Here is a 23134-nt window from a genome sequence, read left to right as displayed (position 1 = left end):
TATAATAATCACAGGGTCTATCCACCAGGAAGAGCTAACTATTATAAATGTCTATGCGCCAAATACCCGAGCCCCCAGATATATAAAACAATTACTCATAAACATAAGCAACCTTATGGATAAGAATGTGGTCATTGCAGGGGACTTTAACACCCCACTTACAGAAATGGATAGATCATCTAGACACACAGTCAATAAAGAAACAAGGGCCCTGAATGATACATTGGATCAGATGGACTTGACAGATATATTTAGAACTCTGCATCCCAAAGCAACAGAATATACTTTCTTCTCGAGTGCACATGGAACATTCTCCAAGATAGATCATATACTGGGTCACAAAACAGCCCTTCATAAGTTTACAAGAATTGAAATTATACCATGCATACTTTCAGACCACAATGCTATGAAGCTTGAAATCAACCACAGGAAAAAGTCTGGAAAACCTCCAAAAGCATGGAGGTTAAAGAACACCCTACTAACGAATGAGTGGGTCAACCAGGCAGTTAGAGAAGAAATTAAAATATATATGGAAACAAACGAAAATGAAAATACAACAATCCAAACGCTTTGGGATGCAGCGAAGGCAGTCCTGAGAGGAAAATACATTGCAATCCAGGCCTATCTCAAGAAACAAGAAAAATCCCAAATACAAAATCTAACAGCACACCTAAAGGAAATAGAAGCAGAACAGCAAAGGCAGCCTAAACCCAGCAGAAGAAGAGAAATAATAAAGATCAGAGCAGAAATAAACAATATAGAATCTAAAAAAACTGTAGAGCAGATCAACGAAACCAAGAGTTGGTTTTTTGAAAAAATAAACAACATTGACAAACCTCTAGCCAGGCTTCTCAAAAAGAAAAGGGAGATGACCCAAATAGATAAAATCATGAATGAAAATGGAATGATTACAACCAATCCCTCAGAGATACAAACAATTATCAGGGAATACTATGAAAAATTATATGCCAGCAAATTGGACAACCTGGAAGAAATGGACAAATTTCTAAACACCCACACTCTTCCAAAACTCAATCAGGAGGAAATAGAAAGCTTGAACAGACCCATAACCAGTGAAGAAATTGAATCGGTTATCAAAAATCTCCCAACAAATAAGAGTCCAGGACCAGATGGCTTCCCAGGGGACTTCTACCAGACATTTAAAGCAGAGATAATACCTATCCTTCTCAAGCTATTCCAAGAAATAGAAAGGGAAGGAAAACTTCCAGACTCATTCTATGAAGCCAGTATTACTTTGATTCCTAAACCAGACAGAGACCCAGTAAAAAAAGAGAACTACAGGCCATTATCCCTGATGAATATGGATGCAAAAATTCTTAATAAGATACTAGCAAATCGAATTCAACGGCATATAAAAAGAATTATTCACCATGATCAAGTGGGATTCCTTCCTGGGATGCAGGGCTGGTTCAACATTCGCAAATCGATCAACGTGATACATCACATTAACAAAAAAAAAGAGAAGAACCATATGATCCTGTCAATCGATGCAGAAAAGGCCTTTGACAAAATCCAGCACCCTTTCTTAATAAAAACCCTTGAGAAAGTCGGGATAGAAGGAACATACTTAAAGATCATAAAGGCCATTTATGAAAAGCCCACAGCTAACATCATCCTCAACGGGGAAAAACTGAGAGCTTTTTCCCTGAGATCAGGAACACGACAGGGATGCCCACTGTCACCGCTGGTGTTTAATATAGTGCTGGAAGTTCTAGCATCAGCAATCAGACAACAAAAGGAAATCAAAGGCATCAAAATTGGCAAAGATGAAGTCAAGCTTTCGCTTTTTGCAGATGACATGATATTATACATGGAAAATCCGATAGACTCCACCAAAAGTCTGCTAGAACTGATACATGAATTCAGCAAAGTTGCAGGATACAAAATCAATGTGCAGAAATCAGTTGCATTCTTATACACTAACAATGAAGCAACAGAAAGACAAATGAAGAAACTGATCCCATTCACAATTGCACCAAGAAGCATAAAATACCTAGGAATAAATCTAACCAAAGATGTAAAAGATCTGTATGCTGAAAACTATAGAAAGCTTATGCAGGTAATTGAAGAAGATATAAAGAAATGGAAAGACATTCCCTGCTCATGGATTGGAAGAATAAATATTGTCAAAATGTCAATACTACCCAAAGCTATCTACACATTCAATGCAATCCCAATCAAAATGCACCAGCATTCTTCTCGAAACTAGAACAAGCAATCCTAAAATTCATATGGAACCACAAAAGGCCCTGAATAGCCAAAGTAATTTTGAAGAAGAAGACCAAAGCAGGAGGCATCACAATCCCAGACTTTAGCCTCTACTACAAAGCTGTCATCATCAAGACAGCATGGTATTGGCATAAAAACAGACACATAGACCAATGGAATAGAATAGAAACCCCAGAACTAGACCCACAAACGTATGGCCAACTCATCTTTGACAAAGCAGGAAAGAACATCCAATGGAAAAAAGACAGTCTCTTTAACAAATGGTGCTGGGAGAACTGGACAGCAACATGCAGAAGGTTGAAACTAGACCACTTTCTCACACCATTCACAAAAATAAACTCAAAATGGATAAAGGACCTGAATGTGAGACAGGAAACCATCAAAACCCTAGAGGAGAAAGCAGGAAAAGACCTCTCTGACCTCAGCCGTAGCAATCTCTTACTCGGCACATCCCCAAAGGCAAGGGAATTAAAAGCAAAAGTGAATTACTGGGACCTTATGAAGATAAAAAGCTTCTGCACAGCAAAGGAAACAACCAACAAAACTAAAAGGCAACCAACGGAATGGGAAAAGATATTTGCAAATGACACATCGGACAAAGGGCTAGTATCCAAAATCTATAAAGAGCTCATCAAACTCCACACCCGAAAAACAAATAACCCAGTGAAGAAATGGGCAGAAAACATGAATAGACACTTCTCTAAAGAAGACATCTGGATGGCCAACAGGCACATGAAAAGATGTTCAACGTCGCTCCTTATCAGGGAAATACAAATCAAAACCACACTCAGATACCACCTCACGCCAGTCAGAGTGGCCAAAATGAAGAAATCAGGAGACTATAGATGCTGGAGAGGATGTGGAGAAACAGGAACCCTCTTGCACTGTTGGTGGGAATGCAAATTGGTGCAGCCGCTCTGGAAAGCAGTGTGGAGGTTCCTCAGAAAATTAAAAATAGACCTACCCTATGACCCAGCAATAGCACTGCTAGGAATTTATCCAAGGGATACAGGAGTACTGATGCATAGGGGCACCTGTACCCCAATGTTTATAGCGGCACTCTCAACAATAGCCAAATTATGGAAAGAGCCTAAATGTCCATCAACTGATGAATGGATAAAGAAATTGTGGTTTATATACACAATGGAATACTACGTGGCAATGAGAAAAAATGAAATATGGCCTTTTGTAGCAACATGGATGGAACTGGAGAGTGTGATGCTAAGTGAAATAAGCCATACAGAGAAAGACAGATACCATATGGTTTCACTCTTATGTGGATCCTGAGAAACATAACAGAAACCCATGGGGGAGGGGAAGGAAAAAAAAAAAAAAAAAAAAAAAAAAAAAGAGGTTAGAGTGGGAGAGAGCCAAAGCATAAGAGACTGTTAAAAACTGAGAACAAACCGAGGGTTGATGGGGGGTGGGAGGGAGGGCAGGGTGGGTGATGGGTATTGAGGAGGGCACCTTTTGGGATGAGCACTGGGTGTTGTATGGAAACCAATTTGACAGTAAATTTCATATATTAAAAAATAAAAAAAAATAAAATTAAAAAAAAAAAAAAAAAAAGAAATCTATCATAGTTCCCCTGTCATTAAATTCCACATTGCTACATCTTGAACTACATTGTGACTCAGGGCTAATACCAAAATATCTTTATAGCCTCAATAGTTAGCACGATGTTTAATGAGCACCTGCCAGTCCTATCACTCTCTCTCTCTGTCACCAGACCTGGCGAAAGACAGATTTCTAAGCCATACACACACACACACACACACACACATTCTGCTGAACTAAATGAATGAAGGTAATATATTTATTTAGTTTTTATAGTTAGAAATACAATAAAAATTTGGTTTGCAAGCATAATTTGTTCCAGAAACATGCTTGTAATCAAAAGCACTTGTATATCAAAGCGAATTTCAAGAACCATTGGCTTGATGTTTGGCATCATGTACTGTGCGTATTGCAAGACATCACTCATTTATCAAGTTAAAATTTATTAGAAATGTTTGCTCATCTTGTGGAACATTCGCAGAACAAATTACTCTCAGTCCAAGGTTTTGTTGTACCTCCATTTCCAAAAAGCATGATTGCAATGTAACTTTAGCAAGTTAAATAGTGACTTGTTAGAGACAGTTACATAGTGAGGGCAAAGGAAAAAAGAAATAATTTCATTGAGTGAGTACCTGCCAGTCCTACCATTCTCTCTCTGTCACCAGACCTGGTGACAGACGATTTCTAAGCCCAGGGCTAGCTCATACTCTATTGTATGGCATTGAGAAAAACCATTGCTCAATTATTTGTTTCCTTTTCTAAATGTGAGTAAATGTGGATACAAAAGTCTTGTAATTAGTATGCTAGGGAAAAAGGAGTCACTTCCAATGATAGAGTATCTAATGAATCTTTTTGCATACACTTGGAAACAAATTTATCAGAAATTAATTTGTTCAGTGACTGCATCAAAAAAAACCTCAATATTTGTTTAATCATACCTCAAACATTATGGTGAATTAATTCTTTAAAAATAAAAATATGGTGGGATTTTGGAATTCCTTTGAATAGACCCAAGCTTACTTATAGTCCCAGGAAATGAAAGACCTCAAGTTTCACCACCAAAGATCAGTCTGATTCTAAAGTTATTAATGACTATAGATGTACAACTGTGATTTCCCTCATAGCTCTTTTTACTTTATATGTGAAAGAAGTAGGTTTCTGAAAATTGCATCACAACAAAGACTAACGGAACTGATGTTCATGATGTTATTACCTGGTGTTTACTTTGAAATTACCTTCAGAACTTCACATGCTTCATTTCACCATTGCCAATTTTAGCCTGGTTACCAGTAGAAACAAGTACATTCCGTTTTCTAGCTATCTAAAAGCAATTAGCTACATGTTGTTACCATTTGATGACAATGAACAAGCCCAAATGTCATTGGAGTTCTGTAGAAATTGGATATTTTTTTCTTTAGAAATGGAACTGTATATCTCAATATTACCAATCCCAACTGTGTCACAATCTGTCACATTACATCATATCAAGCAGCAGAACACAGTTATCACTGAAGGGGTATAAAATTAAACACGGGAATTATCTTTTTCAGGGAAAACTCACTTTCAAAATTTTAGTTAGAGGCAAGTGTCAACTAGAAGATTAGATGTTGATAAATATCTAATTTTGAAAAAGGGGTCCATTTTGTAAAATGTATTCAGCTTTCCAAGAGTAAGTCTGTTGGATTTCCCCTACCAGACTGTAAGAGTTTCTGTCAACCATCTATTCAGAAGTAGCTGCTCTACCACTGTCCCTGACTTCGTTCTAACTACCTCTGTCCCTCTGGGTCTAGAGAAGCCACTTTGATTTTGGGGAATGAACCTGTGGCTGGTATAGGTGTGCCAATGGCACAACAAAATGAGGTGGAAAAAAGGTGCACAGACAAGTGCTGCTTCATTTAGTGATGAGAAAATCTTATGAATATAAATGATTAAGGAGCATGACATTGGATGGTATTGTGGGTTTTTTTGTCTTTTCTAAGAAAAATTAAACTTAGGATTTTACAAGAAAGTTTGACATTAGTTGCAAATGGAACTTTAAATGTTTCCAAGAAACACTGCAGGCAATTATGCTTACCAACACAGCTGAGGCATGAAATTAGAAGATATCTTTAAGTTTGGGGAGAGAATCAGGCTTCTTTTAGCTCCTTTGGCTCTGATTTTTCCCCTTTCAAAATTAGTTTACTGATAAGATTAGAATGGAGGGAGATTTATTATACCCAATGTTGACTTTTAATAATGTGAGCCAGCAATAGAACAAAATAATTTTTTTAAGAAATGAATGCTCAGTTATTGTGGATTGTGGAACTATACATGAGGGAAACATCATGTGAATTGATAATCTTTTTTCCATTAGGTTTTACTTTTAGAGAAACCTATGAGTGCAAAAATTTGATTGAGGCTTCTGCTCCCACTGCTATTGCATAAAAGTCGAGATACAAATTAATGTTGGCAAAGTTGATAATGACCAAATAGTTCAGATATACACAAACACCATGAGGTCTGCAGCCCCAGGGAAGCAGCGTTGCCAAACAAAGTGTAGAAACCATCACTAGATAAGGAAAAATTTCACTGGATAAGACCATGGATTGGTGTCAGATTGACATGGGTTAGACTTCCAGCTCTGGCACTATTGGTTATGTGATCTTGAGAATTTAACTTGCAAACTTTTGTTTCTTCATTGGTGTAATGGGAATAACAGTAATACTTGTATTATCAGGGTTTTTTGAGGAATAAATGAGATAATACATGTAACATGCTTAATAAATTCATAATAAACTCTCAGTGAATATTAGTCATAATTATTATGATGATTGCCATTTATTATATAAAATCCATTATTTCAAAGTTTTCTTCATTTATTTATTTAAAATGCTTCAAGTCAGATATGAGCTACATTGGTTCTTAGCTCAAGTGCACTCAAAATGTGACAAGTTAAACATAATTGATAGAAACTACATTAGTGAGATATAATACTCCATCTTAAGTTTTAAAACAATTTTTCTTTGTGTGATTTCTATCGATTGGATCTGTCAAGTGGTCTTCCCCTGAATGGCAGATATCAATTATAGATTTAATTAGTTCATGTTGGGATGTATGCCTACAGAATTTATCCCACATAAAAATCACCCAGATTTTGATATTTTATATCCTCAGACCAATGAAGGATTTGAAAAATGTCACCCTTTATATCCCCTTACTTAGTAATGAACAAGACAATGACACACCCTTTATACCATTCTTATAAACAACTGGCCATACAAAAGTCCAAGGGATGGGAACTAGAGTGGTAAGTTTAGTTAGAATATAGGTTCAATAATCAGACAGATTTAAGGTATGGTCTTTAATCAATCACTTATTAGATGCATTGTTTGAGTAAGTTACTTATATTCTCAACTTCAGTTATAAAATGGGTTATTTAATAGTATGTCTTTCAGAAGATGGTTGCTAACGATTAAATGATCAAATGAATGTAAAACATTCAGCGCACTCTGGTTTTCTGTGAATGCTCAATAAAAGTTAATTATTATTTTCGTAATTTTACTGATTTCATTGATTTCTTGGCTGGGTGTTTGTAATCATTTTCATTATTGGTTAAAATATGGGTTTATGCTTTCCATGAACTTCACTGTGTACCATTTATAACTTATACCACACATAGAATTGGCTACAAGGGTAATAAGAGGGTATGAAGATTCTGCACTAAAAAATTGGGAAAAAACATTTGAGGAGCATGATTTGATGAGAGAAATTGGAAACATCCCTCAGACTGGATGAAACTGTCTGTTACTGTCATTAGTTGAATTTGGGGGTTTCAATTATATATGACAAATAATTGAAGAAAAATATCCTACTTCTTTATAGATCATTAATTCCTGATTTTATTTTTAGTATTGCATTATAACAGTTTTGTGGCTATTAATGGACTTCATTTACAAATTTTTTAAACACAAGAAGAACTCTTATATTTTCCTTTAAGGATAAGTTAGTTCTCTAATGAATTCCTTAACAAATCTAATTATTCATAATGTTGAATTGTCAGTTTTGTTGAGAATGAATGTTCTTCAACTCTAGGAAAATTCAAACTATTTTGTTTTTGGATGAATAAAACATTTTCAGGAAAATGTTTCTTAAAATGATATATAGAACATTATGTTCTAATATGGCAGAAGTTGCATATTGAAGCTGATTGTATGCATGAAACCACAAAAGCAGAAATGGCTGTGCTTGATCAAAGGCCTTTGGGCTCTTGGGGCTCATGGGGGTGGCTTTTATGAACTGAGGCATTGGCTTAAGTAACTTTAGGATTTAAGCAAATGTATCATAGTTACAATTTACCACCACTGAAACTGGAAAAGCAGCAGTAATAGTGACCACATTAGCTATAATACATTGAAGAGATAAACACAATGTGGTTTTAATCTCTTGAAAGCTATCCTCTCTCTCCCTCTCCCCCTGCCTCCTTCCTTCTCTTTCCCTATATGTCACCTATGAATCACCTAACGTCTTTCCAACTATTTACTCAGACAATGCACAATGGGGCAGACTCCAGACAAAAACTGATACTGTCAAACTTGAAATATGTATATTTTAGTATGACTCCTTTCCCTTCCTTTTTACAATGTTGCCCAAACATAGTCATACTCTGTGGAACCTAGAATACCAAATATGTGTTATTCTTCCAGGAAAATGTGGGAAGTGATGCAAAATTATACCCAGAATTTTATTTTTTCAAAAATGTATCACCAATACTGTGATAATTGCATATCACAAAATTAAACCTTTACTCAAAAGGAGGGTGTAAATTTATTATCAGGTATCATATACTTATTTAAATAGGTTTGGCTACTCTCATCATTTTTCATTCTTTGTGGCTACTGGAATCTTTGTCTACTTACTGGATGGAGCTTTCAATGCGGGTGATAGTGAGGAAAGCAGCAAGATTTGCTGTGTAAGATGAGATGACAATCAATGCAAATAGCCACCAAGCCCCCATCATCATTCGAGTAGCCAGAGTCGTGTATGGGACCTCCCCACCTGTAGAAAGAAGCAAATAGAATAAAAGAACATCAACAAGTATTTATTGATAATCTACAGTCATACACAATCAATACCAAATTAACTTTTAAGTACTGAAAAATCTTTCAACACAACAACAACAGCATTGATTTCTGTATTTTGGTTATGTTTATTACTTCATATTTAATTCCCTTTTATGATACTTTTTAAGACCCAGACAAAAAGAACCATTATAAATACTTAGTATAACTTGTTTAAGTGATACTTCTTCTACCTTATTATTCAATCTTGGAAATAGTTACTTTCTTATAATAACCAGGTAACTACTTTATTTCCAAATGCTTGATTATTCAGTAGTTAGGTGATATTAATACTATTATGCTTATATTTAATATAACCTCAGATTTCTACTTTAATAAATAATATTGAAAATCATTTTTGGTTAAGTTCCTTAGATTCATAGGTTACATATATATTTATACATATGTATATATATATGATATATAGCATAATGTTATATATTATATAATATAGTATATAATTACATATATATCATATCTTCTTTATTTATTCATCTATTGATGGACACTGGGTTGCTTCTATATCTTGGCTACTGTAAATAATCCTGAAATAAATGTAGGGGTATATATACCTTTTTTAATTAATTTTTTTAAAACTCCAGTATAGTTAACATATAGCATTTTATTAGTTTTAGGGATACAATATAGTGATTCAACAATTCTATGTATTATTCAGTGCTCATCACGGTAAATACCCTATCATTTATTTCATCCACACCCTCACCCATCTCCCTTCTGGTAACCATCAGTTTGTTCTCTATAGTTAAGAGTCTGTTTCTTGGCTTGTCTCTCTCTTTATTTTTTTTCCTTTGCTTGTTTGATTTGTTTCTTAAATTACACATATGTGTGAAATCATATGGTTCTGTCTGTCTCTGACTTATTCAGCTTAGTATTATACTCTCTAGCTCCAACCATGTTGTTGCAAATGGTAAGATTTTATTCTTTTTTATGGCTGAGTAATAATCTTATATATATATATATATATATATATATATATAGAGAGAGAGAGAGAGAGAGAGAGAGAATATAACTCTATCCTATATGATATATATATATCATATATATATGATATATATATCTATATCCTATATCCCATATCTATATCTTATAAGATATAACTATATCTTATATATATCTCATATCTTCTCTTTATCTGTTCATCTACAAATGGACACAGGCTGCTTCCATAATTTGGCTATTTTAAATGCTGCTGCAATAAACATCAGGTTGCATGTATCCCTTTGAATTAGTGTTTCTGTTTTTGGTTTTTTTTGTATTTTTTGTATTAGTGTTTTTGTACTAGTAAATACCCAATTACTGGATCTGAATTAGTGTTTTCATTTTCTTTGGGTAAATATCCAGTAATGGAATTATTAGATCATATAATATTTCTATTTTTAATTTTTGAGGGACTTCCAGAACAGCTGTTTTCTAGAGTAGTTATACCAATTTACATTTCCACTAATAGTGCACAAGAGTTCTCTTTTCTACACATCCTTATCAACACTTGTTGTTTCTTATCTTTTTGATCCTAGCCATTCTGAGAAGTGTGAGATGACGTCTCATTGTGGTTTTGATTTCAATTTCCCTGATGATCAGTGATGTGAGCTTGCTTGCATGTGTCTTTTGGCCATCTATATGTCTCCTTTGGAAAAATGTTTATTCAGGTCCCCTGCCCATTTTTTAATTGGTTTGCTTTGTTTTTTGTTTTTTTGTTTTTTTGTTTTTTTTTTGGTGTTCAGTTGTATAAAGTTACATAAAGTCTTTAACCTTGATTAGAGTTGTTATCACCCACATGAAAGATACTTGTTGAACTTTAACCATGGCATAAAATCTGCAACTTCGGTAATTCAAATATTCTTGTAGAATCCCCCCCCAATTATTTGATATCCACATTTAGAAATCAAATGCTAAATGTAATGATATGTTGGCTTCCAATTCTGGTAATTCAATCCTCCCACTGTAAAAACAATCCTCCCACTGAGAGCCATTAGACAAATTAAACATACAATGCATTTAAGAGCTTAAAGAAGCAACAAAAAACTAGAAGACCAAGGTCCTGGAGAAGAAGAAAATCCAGAAATATGACCTGGTATGTAGAACTGCTTTCCCAGAGATATAAATAACAATTTAACAAGAGGAAGCTAAGAGACTGAGAAGCTGAGCAATGATTTTTCAGACTTCAAAGCTTTAAAACTTAGGGCCTAGGTCTTGCCAAATGGAGGGAGGTGGGCCAGAGAAAACCAGAAAATCTTCATTTGCTTAGAAACCAGTAATTACAATTGTATTAAGCCATGGGTCAAAGAAAAATCACAGGAGAAAAGAAGATTTTAAAGTTGATGATAAAAATATTCCACACCAAATTCATTAAGTTTTAATAGCTAATGGGATACAGCTAAATTTGTGTTTAGAAGAAAATTCATAGCCCATGATATATAAGAAGGCTGAAAAATCAGTGAGCTACTCATCAATTTCGAGAAGTTAAAAAAATTACCAATATAAACCTAAAAAATATAGAAGGAAGGAAATAATAAGTATAAGAGAAAAAAATAATAAAAGAGATAAAATACAATAGAGGTTAATCTAACAGAAGTTTGGTCCTTGAAAAGGCCTATAAAAAGCTGTTGAGAGTGATCAGGAATATAAATAAAGACACAAAAATACAACAGGAGTAAATGGATACATTGCTACAGATGTTATAGACACTAGAAGGATAAAAAGAGGAGGATTTTATGTACAATTTTATGCTAATTATTTGAAAACTGAAGTGATAAAGACAAATTCCTAGAAAAATTTTCACCAAAAGAAGCAGAAAGCTGGAATGATTTTATGATTTTTAATGACTTTGAATTTACAATTAAAACTTACTCACCAAACAATTCAAGGCCAGTGACCTTACTGGAAAAATTTACCAAACTTTTTAGTAGTAATTAACTCTATTTTACAAACTCTTCCTGAAATTAGAAAAAAGAAATGTCCTATTCCATACATTTTATGAAGAACTTTGACAACAAAATCTAAAAAGGTCATTCCAACAAAGGAACATTACAGGCTAATCTTTCATATGATTGTAGATGCACAAGACTTAAATGAATTAACAATCTGAAAATTGCAATTAATAAATAAATAAGAATGTTTGGTTTATTATATGAAAGCTAGGATTTGGTTTGGCATTCAGAAATCAATCACTGGATTCTGATGTCACTGAGATGGCAACATAGGTTGTGGCTGATTTTGCTCCTCTTCATAAGAAGAACAATTAACAACTGTTAATAACAAGACACCACTGAGGACATGAGGGTGGGGCACCCACCCCTGGGCACTGAGACCAAGACTGACTACATCAAAAGGGTAAGAGAAGTGGCTACACACTGACCACATGGACTTCCCCCAGGACAGCACAGTACCACATAGAGAAGTCTCTCCTGAGCTTCCAGTTCCTCCAGTGGGAAGAGGGAACCTGAGGTGGGGGGAGACCAGCCCTATCCCAGCATTATGGGTTAATTTGTTGGAGTCCCTACTCTGATCTCACCCCATGAGGATTGCAAAGGACTCTGTGAAGTCAATCACTAGGAATCTGATTATGATGGAGAAGTAGGAAGGGGTTTGCAACAACCAGCACATGGATGTTGGCAGACCCAGTTCATACCTGTCGTACCCAAGTAGTAATCTCAATCTAATTTGTTCATCTGTAGAATGAAGTTGGGAGCACACTCTGACCAATAAACACATCTGCTTGAAGATTTGCCTGATTCGGATCCTCAGATGAGGACTGTTGCTGGCCCCAGAGCCCATTTTGCCCTAACAGGGAGCTGAATTATAGCCCCACCCGCTGTGGAGAATGTCTTCTGGCACCATCTGGTCAGAACAGCTGCAGCAACTCCTGGAAACTATGAGGTCCAGTAGTTCTCAAGCTGAGAGGTGTATAGAGGCAGTAGTTTGCAGAGTCAAGCCAGTGGCCCTATTCAGTCAGGGAACTTGAGGTGTGGTTTGGCTTGAGTTGAGACAACAAAGAGTTTTGCTGGCTTTCAAACTGCTTCTCTCCCTTCTCCTGGGACAAGGAATCTAATTTGTAGACCTGCTCATTACTCAATATAGCCTCCAGCTTGTCCAACCAGGGAACCTAATGAAAGCACACGGGATGCTGCAATACCCATTCATCAGCCCGGCATACAATGACACTCAGACAGAGAGCATAGACCATGGCTTCCCCCATTTGCAGAACAAAATTGGTGGCCTCACCTGCTCCCTGCCATGGATGGGAAGTTAACTTATAGCCCCATCTACTACTGAATATATTCGCCAGACATGAACATCTAGTAAGCCTGACCAGGGAATCCAGGCAATTGAAGAGCCCATTGTACAGCTTCATTCAGGTAAGGAACAAAGTCAGCAGTCCTATCCACTTGTTCTCGGCCAATGGCACACAACCTCATCCCCATCCTTAAACCTCCAACAGTTGCTTTACCCTAAAGTGAACAATAATAGTAGGCTCTACCTGTCCAAGGACATTGCCAGAAGACACATTCAAAAACCAAACTGAGCTGACTGGTGAAGAATGGTCTCTGACAAAGCAGACCTATAAAGTCTGAAAGAGGAGCCTAATTGCTCAAATGTGCAGACACCAATGTTACAAATAAAGGATCATAAATTATCAGGTAAATATGACACCACCAAAGGAAATTAATAAAATTATAATGATTAACCAACCATAAAGAAATGAAGATCAATGAACTGACAAAGAATTCAGAATAATCCTCTTGAGCAAGTTTACTGAGCTACAAGATAACACAGACAGACAACAAAATTAGAAAACCAATGCATAAGCAAAATGAGATATTTGATAAGGAAATAACAACCATCAAAACCAAAACCAAAACCCAGAAACCCTAGAGTTGAAAAATATAATTGGACTGAAGAATTCAGTAGAGAATTTTAAAAGTAGACTTGACCATGTGGAAGAAAAAAAAAATCAGTGACCTGGAGGATAGGACATTAAAATGAATTAGTCAGAGGAGCCAAAAGAAAGAAGAAAAAGAGTGAAGAAAGCCTATAGGAATAAAAAGACACAATGAAAATAAACAATATTTGTATCATGAAAATTCCAGAAGGAGAGGACCAAAAAGAGGGTCAGAAAGCATATTTAAAGTTATAATAGCTGAGGGTGCCTGGGTGGTTCACTCAGTTAACCATCCAACTCTTGATTTTGGCTCAGGTCATGATCTCATGGTTCATGAGATCAAGCCCCACATGGGGCTCTGCTCTGACAGTGCAGAGCCAGCTTGGGATTCTCTCTCTCTCTCTCTCTCTCTCTCTCTCTCAAAATAAGTAAATAAACATTAAAAAATAATGTCTACTCCCAAAAATTTATAAAAAAAATTATAATAGCTGAAAATCTCTCAAACCTGGGTAGAGAAATGGACATCTAAATCCATGAGGCTCAAACAATCCCAAGTAGGTTGAATTAGAATAGGGTTACCAAAACACATTATTATTAAGTTATCAAAAGTCAAAGACAAAGAAAGAAGTTTAAGACCAGGAAAAGAAAAGAAAGAAGTTACATACAAGGGAATTTACACAAGACAATAGGGGGGAATTTATCAATGAAAACTTTTTAGACCAGAAGAGAATGAGGTAACATGTTCAAGATATTAAAAAAAAAAAATGTCAACCAAAAAATTCTATATACAGTGAAGCTGTCCTTTAGAAATGGAGGAATAAAGACTTTTCCAGAAACAAAAGCTAAAGGAGTTTACTACCAACAGAATTGCCTTAACAAAATGCTAATGGGGTTTTTCTAGTGGAAGTAAAATAACACATAGTCACAATATAAAAACTTAAAAATATATTGTAAATCTCACTTTAATGGTAAATATAGTCATAGTTAGATTTTGCAATATGATAACAGTGGTATATAACTCAATTATAACTCTAATTTAAAGGTTAAAAAACTAACATAGTAAAAATAATCTATTATATTAAGTATTAATAATATATAATAATAATACAAAGAATTGTAATAATCTATCATTACTTATACAATATTAAAAATGTAGTTGTAATAGAAATAACTTTAAGTATGTGGGGGAGGAGAAGTAAAAGTAAAAGTTTATGAATTCTATTGATGTTGTTATCAGTTTAAAATAGTGTGTTATAAGATTATGAGACATTGTAACCACACACACAAAATACTGTAGTAATTACACAAAATAACATGATAAAAGGAAAGCATACTGATACTAAAAGATAACAAAACACACAAAAGGGCAGCAGGATAAGAAATAAGATATCTATAAGGATAAGAAAAAGAGATCTATAAAACATTAAGAAAACAATGAGCAAAATGGCGATAATAAGTTCTTACCTATCAATAATTGCTTTAAATGTAAAAAGATTAAATTCTCTAATTAAAAGACACAGAATAGATGAATGGATAAAAAAAATCAAGATCCAACAAGATGCTTTCTACAAAAGACTCACTTTAGCATTAAGACACACATACATGGCACAAAAACAGACACATAGACCAATGGAATAGAATAGAAACCCCAGAACTAGACCCACAAACGTATGGCCAACTAATCTTTGACAAAGCAGGAAAGAACAACCAATGGAAAAAAGACAGTCTCTTTAACAAATGGTGCTGGGAGAACTGGACAGCAACATGCAGAAGGTTGAAACTAGACCACTTTCTCACACCATTCACAAAAATAAACTCAAAATGGATAAAGGACCTGAATGTGAGACAGGAAACCATCAAAACCCTAGAGGAGAAAGCAGGAAAAGACCTCTCTGACCTCAGCCATAGCAATCTCTTACTTGACACATCCCCAAAGGCAAGGGAATTAAAAGCAAAAATGAATTACTGGGATCTTATGAAGATAAAAAGCTTCTGCACAGCAAAGGAAACAACCAACAAAACTAAAAGGCAACCAACGGAATGGGAAAAGATATTTGCAAATGACACATCGGACAAAGGGCTAGTATCCAAAATCTATAAAGAGCTCACCAAACTCCACACCCAAAAAACAAATAACCCAGTGAAGAAATGGGCAGAAAACATGAATAGACACTACTCTAAAGAAGACATCCGGATGGCCAACAGGCACATGAAAAGATGCTCAACGTCGCTCCTTATCAGGGAAATACAAATCAAAACCACACTCAGATATCACCTCACGCCAGTCAGAGTGGCCAAAATGAACAAATCAGGAGACTATAGATGCTGGAGAGGATGTGGAGAAACGGGAATCCTCTTGCACTGTTGGTGGGAATGCAAGTTGGTGCAGCCATTCTGGAAAACAGTGTGGAGATTCCTCAGAAAATTAAAAATAGACCTACCCTATGACCCAGCAATAGCACTGCTAAGAATTTACCCAAGGGATACAGGAGTACTGATGCATAGGGGCACTTGTACCCCAATGTTTATAGCAGCACTCTCAACAATAGCCAAATTATGGAAAGAGCCTAAATGTCCATCAACTAATGAATGGATAAAGAAATCGTGGTTTATATACACAATGGAGTACTACAGGGCAATGAGAAAGAACGAAATATGGCCCTTTGTAGCAACGTGGATGGAACTGGAGAGTGTGATGCTAAGTGAAATAAGCCATACAGAGAAAGACAGATACCATATGTTTTCACTCTTATGTGGATCCTGAGAAACTTGACAGAAACCCATGGGGGAGGGGAAGGAAAAAAAAAAAAAGAGGTTAGAGTGGGAGAGAGCCAAAGCATGAGAGACTCTTAAAAACTGAGAACAAACTGAGGGTTGATGGGGGGTGGGAGGGAGGGGAGAGTGGGTGATGGGTATTGGGGAGGGCACCTTTTGGGATGAGCACTGGGTGTTGTATGGAAACCATTTTGACAATAAATTTCATATATTGAAAAAAAATTAAATTAAATTAAATTTAAAAAAAATGACACACATACAATGAGAGGGAAGGGAATAGAAAAAGACATTTTAAGCAACATCTGTAACAACAATAACAAAAAACTGGGGTGGCTATATTTATATCAGACAAAATATATTTTAAACTAAAAATGATTAAAAAAATGTCATTATACAATGATAAAGAGGTCTAAACATCAAGAAAATAAAATAATTACAAATATTTATGTGCCCAGCATTGGAACTTTTAAGTATATAAAGCAGAAGCTAAAAGAGTTAAAAAGAGAAATAAATAGTAATTCAGTAACAGTTGGGGGCTTCAATATCTCACTCTCAACAATAGATAGATCATTCAGACAGAAAATCAATAAGGAAACAGCAGTCTTGAAAAATACTATAGACTAACTGGACCTAACAGAGATAACCTAAATATTTTATCTAAACAGCATCTACACATTCTTCTCAAATGCACATGGAACATTTTGTGCAATAGACCATATATTAGGCTACAAAACAAGTCTTCAAAAATTTAGGAAGATTGAAATCATATCAAGTATCTTCTATCACCACAATGGCATGAAACAAGAAATCAATAACAAGAGGAAACCTGGGAAATCATGAACACATTGAGGTTAAGCAATTATCTCCTGAACAACCAATAAGTTCAAGAAGAAATTAAAAGAGAAATAAAAAAAAGGTTTCTTGACACAAATGAAAATGTAAACACAACAATACCAGAACATGTGCGATACAGCAAAAGCAGTTCTAAGAGGCGAGTTCATAGCAATAAACACCTACATTAAGAAGCAAGAGGGATTCCAAATAAACAACCTAACTGTATGCTATAAGAAGCTAGAAAAAGAAGAAGAGGGTTGCTTGGGTGGCTCAGTCAGTTAAGTGTCTAACTTCAGCTCAAGTCATGATCTCACGGTTTGTGGGTTCGAGCCCTGTGTTGGGTTCTGTGCTGACAGCTTGGGGCCTGGTTCCTGCTTAGGATTCTGTGTCTCCCTCTCTCTCTGTTCCTCCCCCGCTCACACTCTGTCTCTCTCTCAAAAATAAATAAAAGATTAAAAAATATTTTTAAATAAATAAAATAAGAAAATGAACCACAAATTAGTAGAATAAAGAAAATAATAAAGACTAGAACAAAAATAAATGAAATATAGACCAGAAAAACAATTGAAAACATTGGCCAAACTATAAGTTGATTCTTTGAAAAGATAAACTGAATTGGCAAACCCTTAACTAGACTAAACAAAGGGGGGAAAAAAGAACCCAAATAAATAAAATTATAAATAAAAAGGAGACATTACAACTGATAGCAGAGAAATTCAAAGGATCGTAAGAGATTACTATGAATAACTATTCACCAACAAACCAGACAACCTAGAAGAAATGGAAAAATTCTTAGAAATGTATAACTTTCCAAGACTGAATCAGGACGAAATATAAAATCTGGATATACCATTTGCAAATAAGGAGATTGGAACAGTAATAAAACATCTCCCAACAAAGAAAAGCCCAGGACCAGATCACTTCCCTGGTGAATTTTACCAAACATTAATCTTCAAATTCTTCCAAAAAATAGAAGAAGAGGAAACCCTCTCAAACTTATTTTAGGAGGCCAGCATTATCTTGTACCCAAATCAGAAAAGGACACTACTGGAAAGGAAAATGGTAAGTCAATACCCCTGATGAATACAGATGCAAAAATTCTCAATAAAATATAAGCAAACCAAATGCAGCAGCACATTAAAAAGAATCATTCACCAAGAACAGTAGGATTTATTCTTGGCACACAAAGATGGTTCAACACATGCAATTCAATAAATGTGATGCAAGACATTAATAGACTGAAAGAAAATAATCATATGATTATTTTGGTAGATTCAGAAAATGAATTTGACAAAGTTCAACATCTATTCATGATAGAAACTAACGCATTAGGCACAGAAGGAACATATCTCAACATAACAAAGGCCACATGTGACAAGCCTACAGCTAATGTCATACTTAATGGTGAAAGTTTCAAGGCGTTTTTTCCTATGATCAGGATCAAAATAAAAATGCCCACCCTCATCACTCCTAGTGAACATAGTACTAGAAGTCCTAGCTAGAACAATCAAGCAAGAAAAAGAAATATAAGGTATCAGAATTGGAAAGAAAGAAGTAAAATTGTCTGACAAGTTTTTATATATAGAAAATTGACATGGTTTTATATATAGAAAATCCTAAGGATTAAATCAAAAACTGTTAGATATAAATAATGACTTCAATAAAGTTGCAGGATACAAAAATAAAACATAAAAATCAGTATACACTAACAAAAAACTTCCTAAAAAAGAAAGAAATCAATTTCATTTCCATTAGCATCAAAAACAGTAAAATACTTAGGAATTAAAGAGGTGAAAGATCTTTATAAGGCACAGATGATATAAATCAAAGAAGACACAAAGAAGTGGAAAAGCATTCCATATTCATGGATTAGAACAATTAATATTGTTAAAATGTCAATACTATGAAAAGCCAGCTATAGATTCAGTGCAATTCCTAGCAAGATTCCAAAGGCATTTTTTACAGAAGTAGAAAAAAGTTTAAAAGTTTTAAAATTTATATAGCACCACAAAAGACCCCAAATAGCCAAATCAATCCTGATAAAGAAGAACAAAGCAGAAGGCAACATAGTTCTTGATTTCAAGCTATACTATAAAGCCGCAGTCATCAAAACAGTATGGTGCAGAATAAAAGCAGAGAAATAGTCTAATGAACAGAGTTGATAACCCAAAAATAAACTTATGCATGTACAGTCAACTAATGTTTGACAAGGAGCTAAAAACACTCAATGGAAAAAAACATATTCTCTTCAATAAATTGAGCTAGAATAATTAAATACTCACATGTAAAAGAACAAGATGAGTATATCTCATAGCACTCACAAAATTTAACTTACATAGATTGAAGACACAAATGTAAGACCTGAAACCATAATACTCCTAGAAGAAAACTTAGAAATAAATCTCCTTGACATGGATCTTGTTAATTTTTAGATATGACATCTGAAGCACAAGCAACAAAGTCAAAGATAAACAAGCAGAACTACATCAAACTGAAAAGCTTCTGCACAGCAAACTAAACCATCAACAAAGTGAAAAGACAACCTACAAAATGGGAAAAAATATTTGCAAAGCAAACATCTGATAAGGGTTCATGTACAAATATATAAAGAACTCACACAACTCGATAGCAAAGAAATAACCCAATTAATAACTGGGAAAAGGACCTGAATTGACATTTCTCCAAAGATGAAAAGCCAACAGATACTTGAAAAGATGCTCAACATCACTAGTCATTAGGGAAATGCAAATGAAAACTGCAATGGGATAATTACCTCATGCCTATTAGAACGGTCATCTTCAAAAAGACAAAAGGTAACAAATGCTGGTGAGAGTGTGAAGGAAAAGGAACCCTCCTGCACTGTTGTGGGAATTGAAAATTAGTGCAACCACTATGGAAAACGTTATGGAGGTTCCTCAAAAAATTAAAAATAAAATTACCATGTGATCCAGCAATTCCATTTCACAGAATATATCCAAAGAAAATGAAAACTACTAACTTGAAAAAATATATATTTTTAAATGTTTATTTATTTTTGAGAGAGAGAGAGAGAGAGAGAGGATAAGCAGGGGTGGGGCAGAGAGAGGGAGATAACAGAATCTGAAGCAAACTCTAGGATCTTCACTGTCAGCACAAAGCCTGATGTGGGGCTTGAACTTATGGACCATGAGATCATGACCTGAGCTATAGTCTGATGCTTAACTGACTGAGTCATCCAGGTGCCCCTACTAACTTGAAAATATATCTGTACTCCCATGTTCATACTAATGTTACTTACAATGGCCACAACATGGAAACAACCTAAGTGTTCACTCATGGATGAACACATAAGGAGGTTGTGGTAGGTAGACAGATAGATAGATAGATAGGTAGATGATAGAGAATATATATACATATATATTATCTATAAAAGAATACTATTTATCCATAAAAATGAGGAAATTCTACCATTTGTGACAACATGGCAGTATACCATATTTTGCAGGCAGTATATACCATGTGAAATAAGTGAGATAAAGACAAACACTATATTGTCTCACTTATATATGGGATATAAAAACAAAACAAAACAAAAAAACAAACACACCAAAAACCTCGTAGAAAAAGACATCAGACTTGTGATGACCAAGGCACAGGGTGGGGGGAGGGAGAATTGGAAGAAGTCGGTCAATGTACAAACTTCCAGTTATAAGATAAATTAGTACTAGGGATATAATACACAACATAATAACTATAGCAAACACTAATACATGAATTATCAAAAAAAGGTTAAGAGAGCTCATCTTAAAAGATCTCATCCCAAGAAAAACTTTCCTTTTTTTCTTTTTCTTTTTTTCCTTTTTTTTCTTTTCCTTGTATCTATATGAGAAGATGGGTATTAGTTAAATGTATTGTAGTAATCATTTCACAATATATGTGAACCAATCCATCATGCTGTGTGCCTTAAACTCATACAGTGAGGTATGTCAATTATTTTTCAACAAAACTAAAGAAAATGATCATTGGAATTCACTATATCAGCAGTACAAAAGAGTGAAATCCCATAATCATTTAGGTGGATGCAGAAAAGGCACAGCTAAAATTCAACATCAGTCTTAAAAAGAAAACAAAAAGCAAAAAACAAAAAACAAGCCTAGAAACAATCCAGCAATCTAGAAATAAAAGAATCGTTCTTAGCTTCACAAAGAGAGTTTTCAGGAAACCTGTAGCAAACATCATATTTATTAATAAAATAAATATTTTTTAGAGACTCTGTTAAGGGCTACAAATTGTTACCACTTCTATTCAACATTCAGTTGAAGGTGCACAGTGTAATGCAACAGGCCAACAACAGCAAGAACAATAGTAAAAAGAAAAAAATAGTTAAGAATTGAAAAAAAATAGCAGTTATGGATTGGAGCTGGTATGAATATGTATGTAGAAAAACCAAGAGAATATAAGATAAATTGCTAAAATTAATAGGTTAGTTATCAGTTTACTATGGTACACACACAATGTTCAAAGCTCAATCAGATATGCACACCAGCAACAAACTTGGAATTAAAAACATGGAATTAAAAAAAAGTACCATTTACAACCGCATTGAAAATATCAAATACCTAGGTATAAATATGTAAAAGACCTCTACATGAAAATCTGTATACTTTTTTGACTTAAATAAAACAATATTAAACAAATGGATGGGCATATCATGTTTGTTGATCTAAGACTTAATATTATAAGTGTGTAAATTCTTTTCAAATTGATCTATAGATTTAGTGAAATACCAATCAAAATGCCAGGTTCTTTTTGTAAGAGATAGAAGGAGAGAAAGAATAAAAAGCTGAATATAAAATTTGTATGAAATTGCGAAAGGATAAAAATAGCCAAGACAATGTTCAAGAAGAAAAAGCTGACTGTAGTCAGCTGCAGTCAGCTGGTCTAGCTGACTATAGCTGTATATAGTAATTAAGACAGCGTGGTATTTATACAAGGATAGACCATATCAATGAAAATTACCCATGTATACATAGAAACTTGATTTATGCCCAGCTGGCTCTGCAATTTGTAGAGAAAGGGAGGTCTTTTCAATAACTACTACTAGGTTAATTTGGATACACACGTGAAAAATACTGAAACTTGTCTGCTCATTTACAACACACACAGAAATCAACACCAAAAGGCTTATATATATAAATATAAAATACAAACACTAAAAGTTCTAGAAAATAATACAAGAGAATGCATCTAATATATCCCCATGATCAGGCAGCAAAAGATTTCTTGAACAGAGCACAGAAGGAAAGATTGATAGATTTGACTAAAATAATACTTTGTAGATCAAAAGACACCACTAAAAGAGTGAAGATAAACCACAGCAGAAGATAATTTGCAACACACATATGTACCAAAAATAACTTCTATAAATCAGTAAGAATAAAACACATGGTAATTAGAAAAATGGGCAAGAGGTTTCATAAAAGATAAATGGCAATAAAGGTGAAAAGATGGCAACCTCATTAGTTATTAGGGATATGCAAACTAAAACAAAATTTAATACTACCACAGAGCCACCAGAATAATTAAAATAAATAGACAATATCAATTGTTTGCAAGGATGTGGAGTTACTAGAATACTGTTGGCAGGATGGTAATTTGATTCAGTCATTTTGATGAACAATTTGGCAGCATCTCTGAAAACTACTATATGCCTATCTTAAAACTCAGAAATTCTACTCTTGGC

General features: G+C 34.6%; 1 protein-coding gene across 3 annotated transcripts in view; it reads right to left on the bottom strand.

The window, feature by feature from the left end:
* GRID2 (glutamate ionotropic receptor delta type subunit 2) overlaps nt 1-23134 on the bottom strand; it is a 1486895-nt gene that overhangs the window by 279273 nt on the left and 1184488 nt on the right. For all 3 annotated transcript variants that reach the window (XM_078445882.2, XM_078445880.2, XM_078445881.1), the window contains exon 12: nt 8703-8841. In XM_078445882.2, the coding sequence (XP_078302008.1) occupies nt 8703-8841 (139 nt within the window). The remainder of the gene's footprint in view (nt 1-8702; nt 8842-23134) is intronic.

This window comes from Panthera onca, chromosome B1 (genome assembly GCF_046562875.1).
Source record: "Panthera onca isolate mPanOnc1 chromosome B1, mPanOnc1 haplotype 2, whole genome shotgun sequence".
NCBI lineage: Eukaryota > Metazoa > Chordata > Mammalia > Carnivora > Felidae > Panthera > Panthera onca.
The sequence above is the reverse complement of the archived record's forward strand: the minus strand, read 5'-3'. Positions and strand labels throughout refer to the sequence as shown.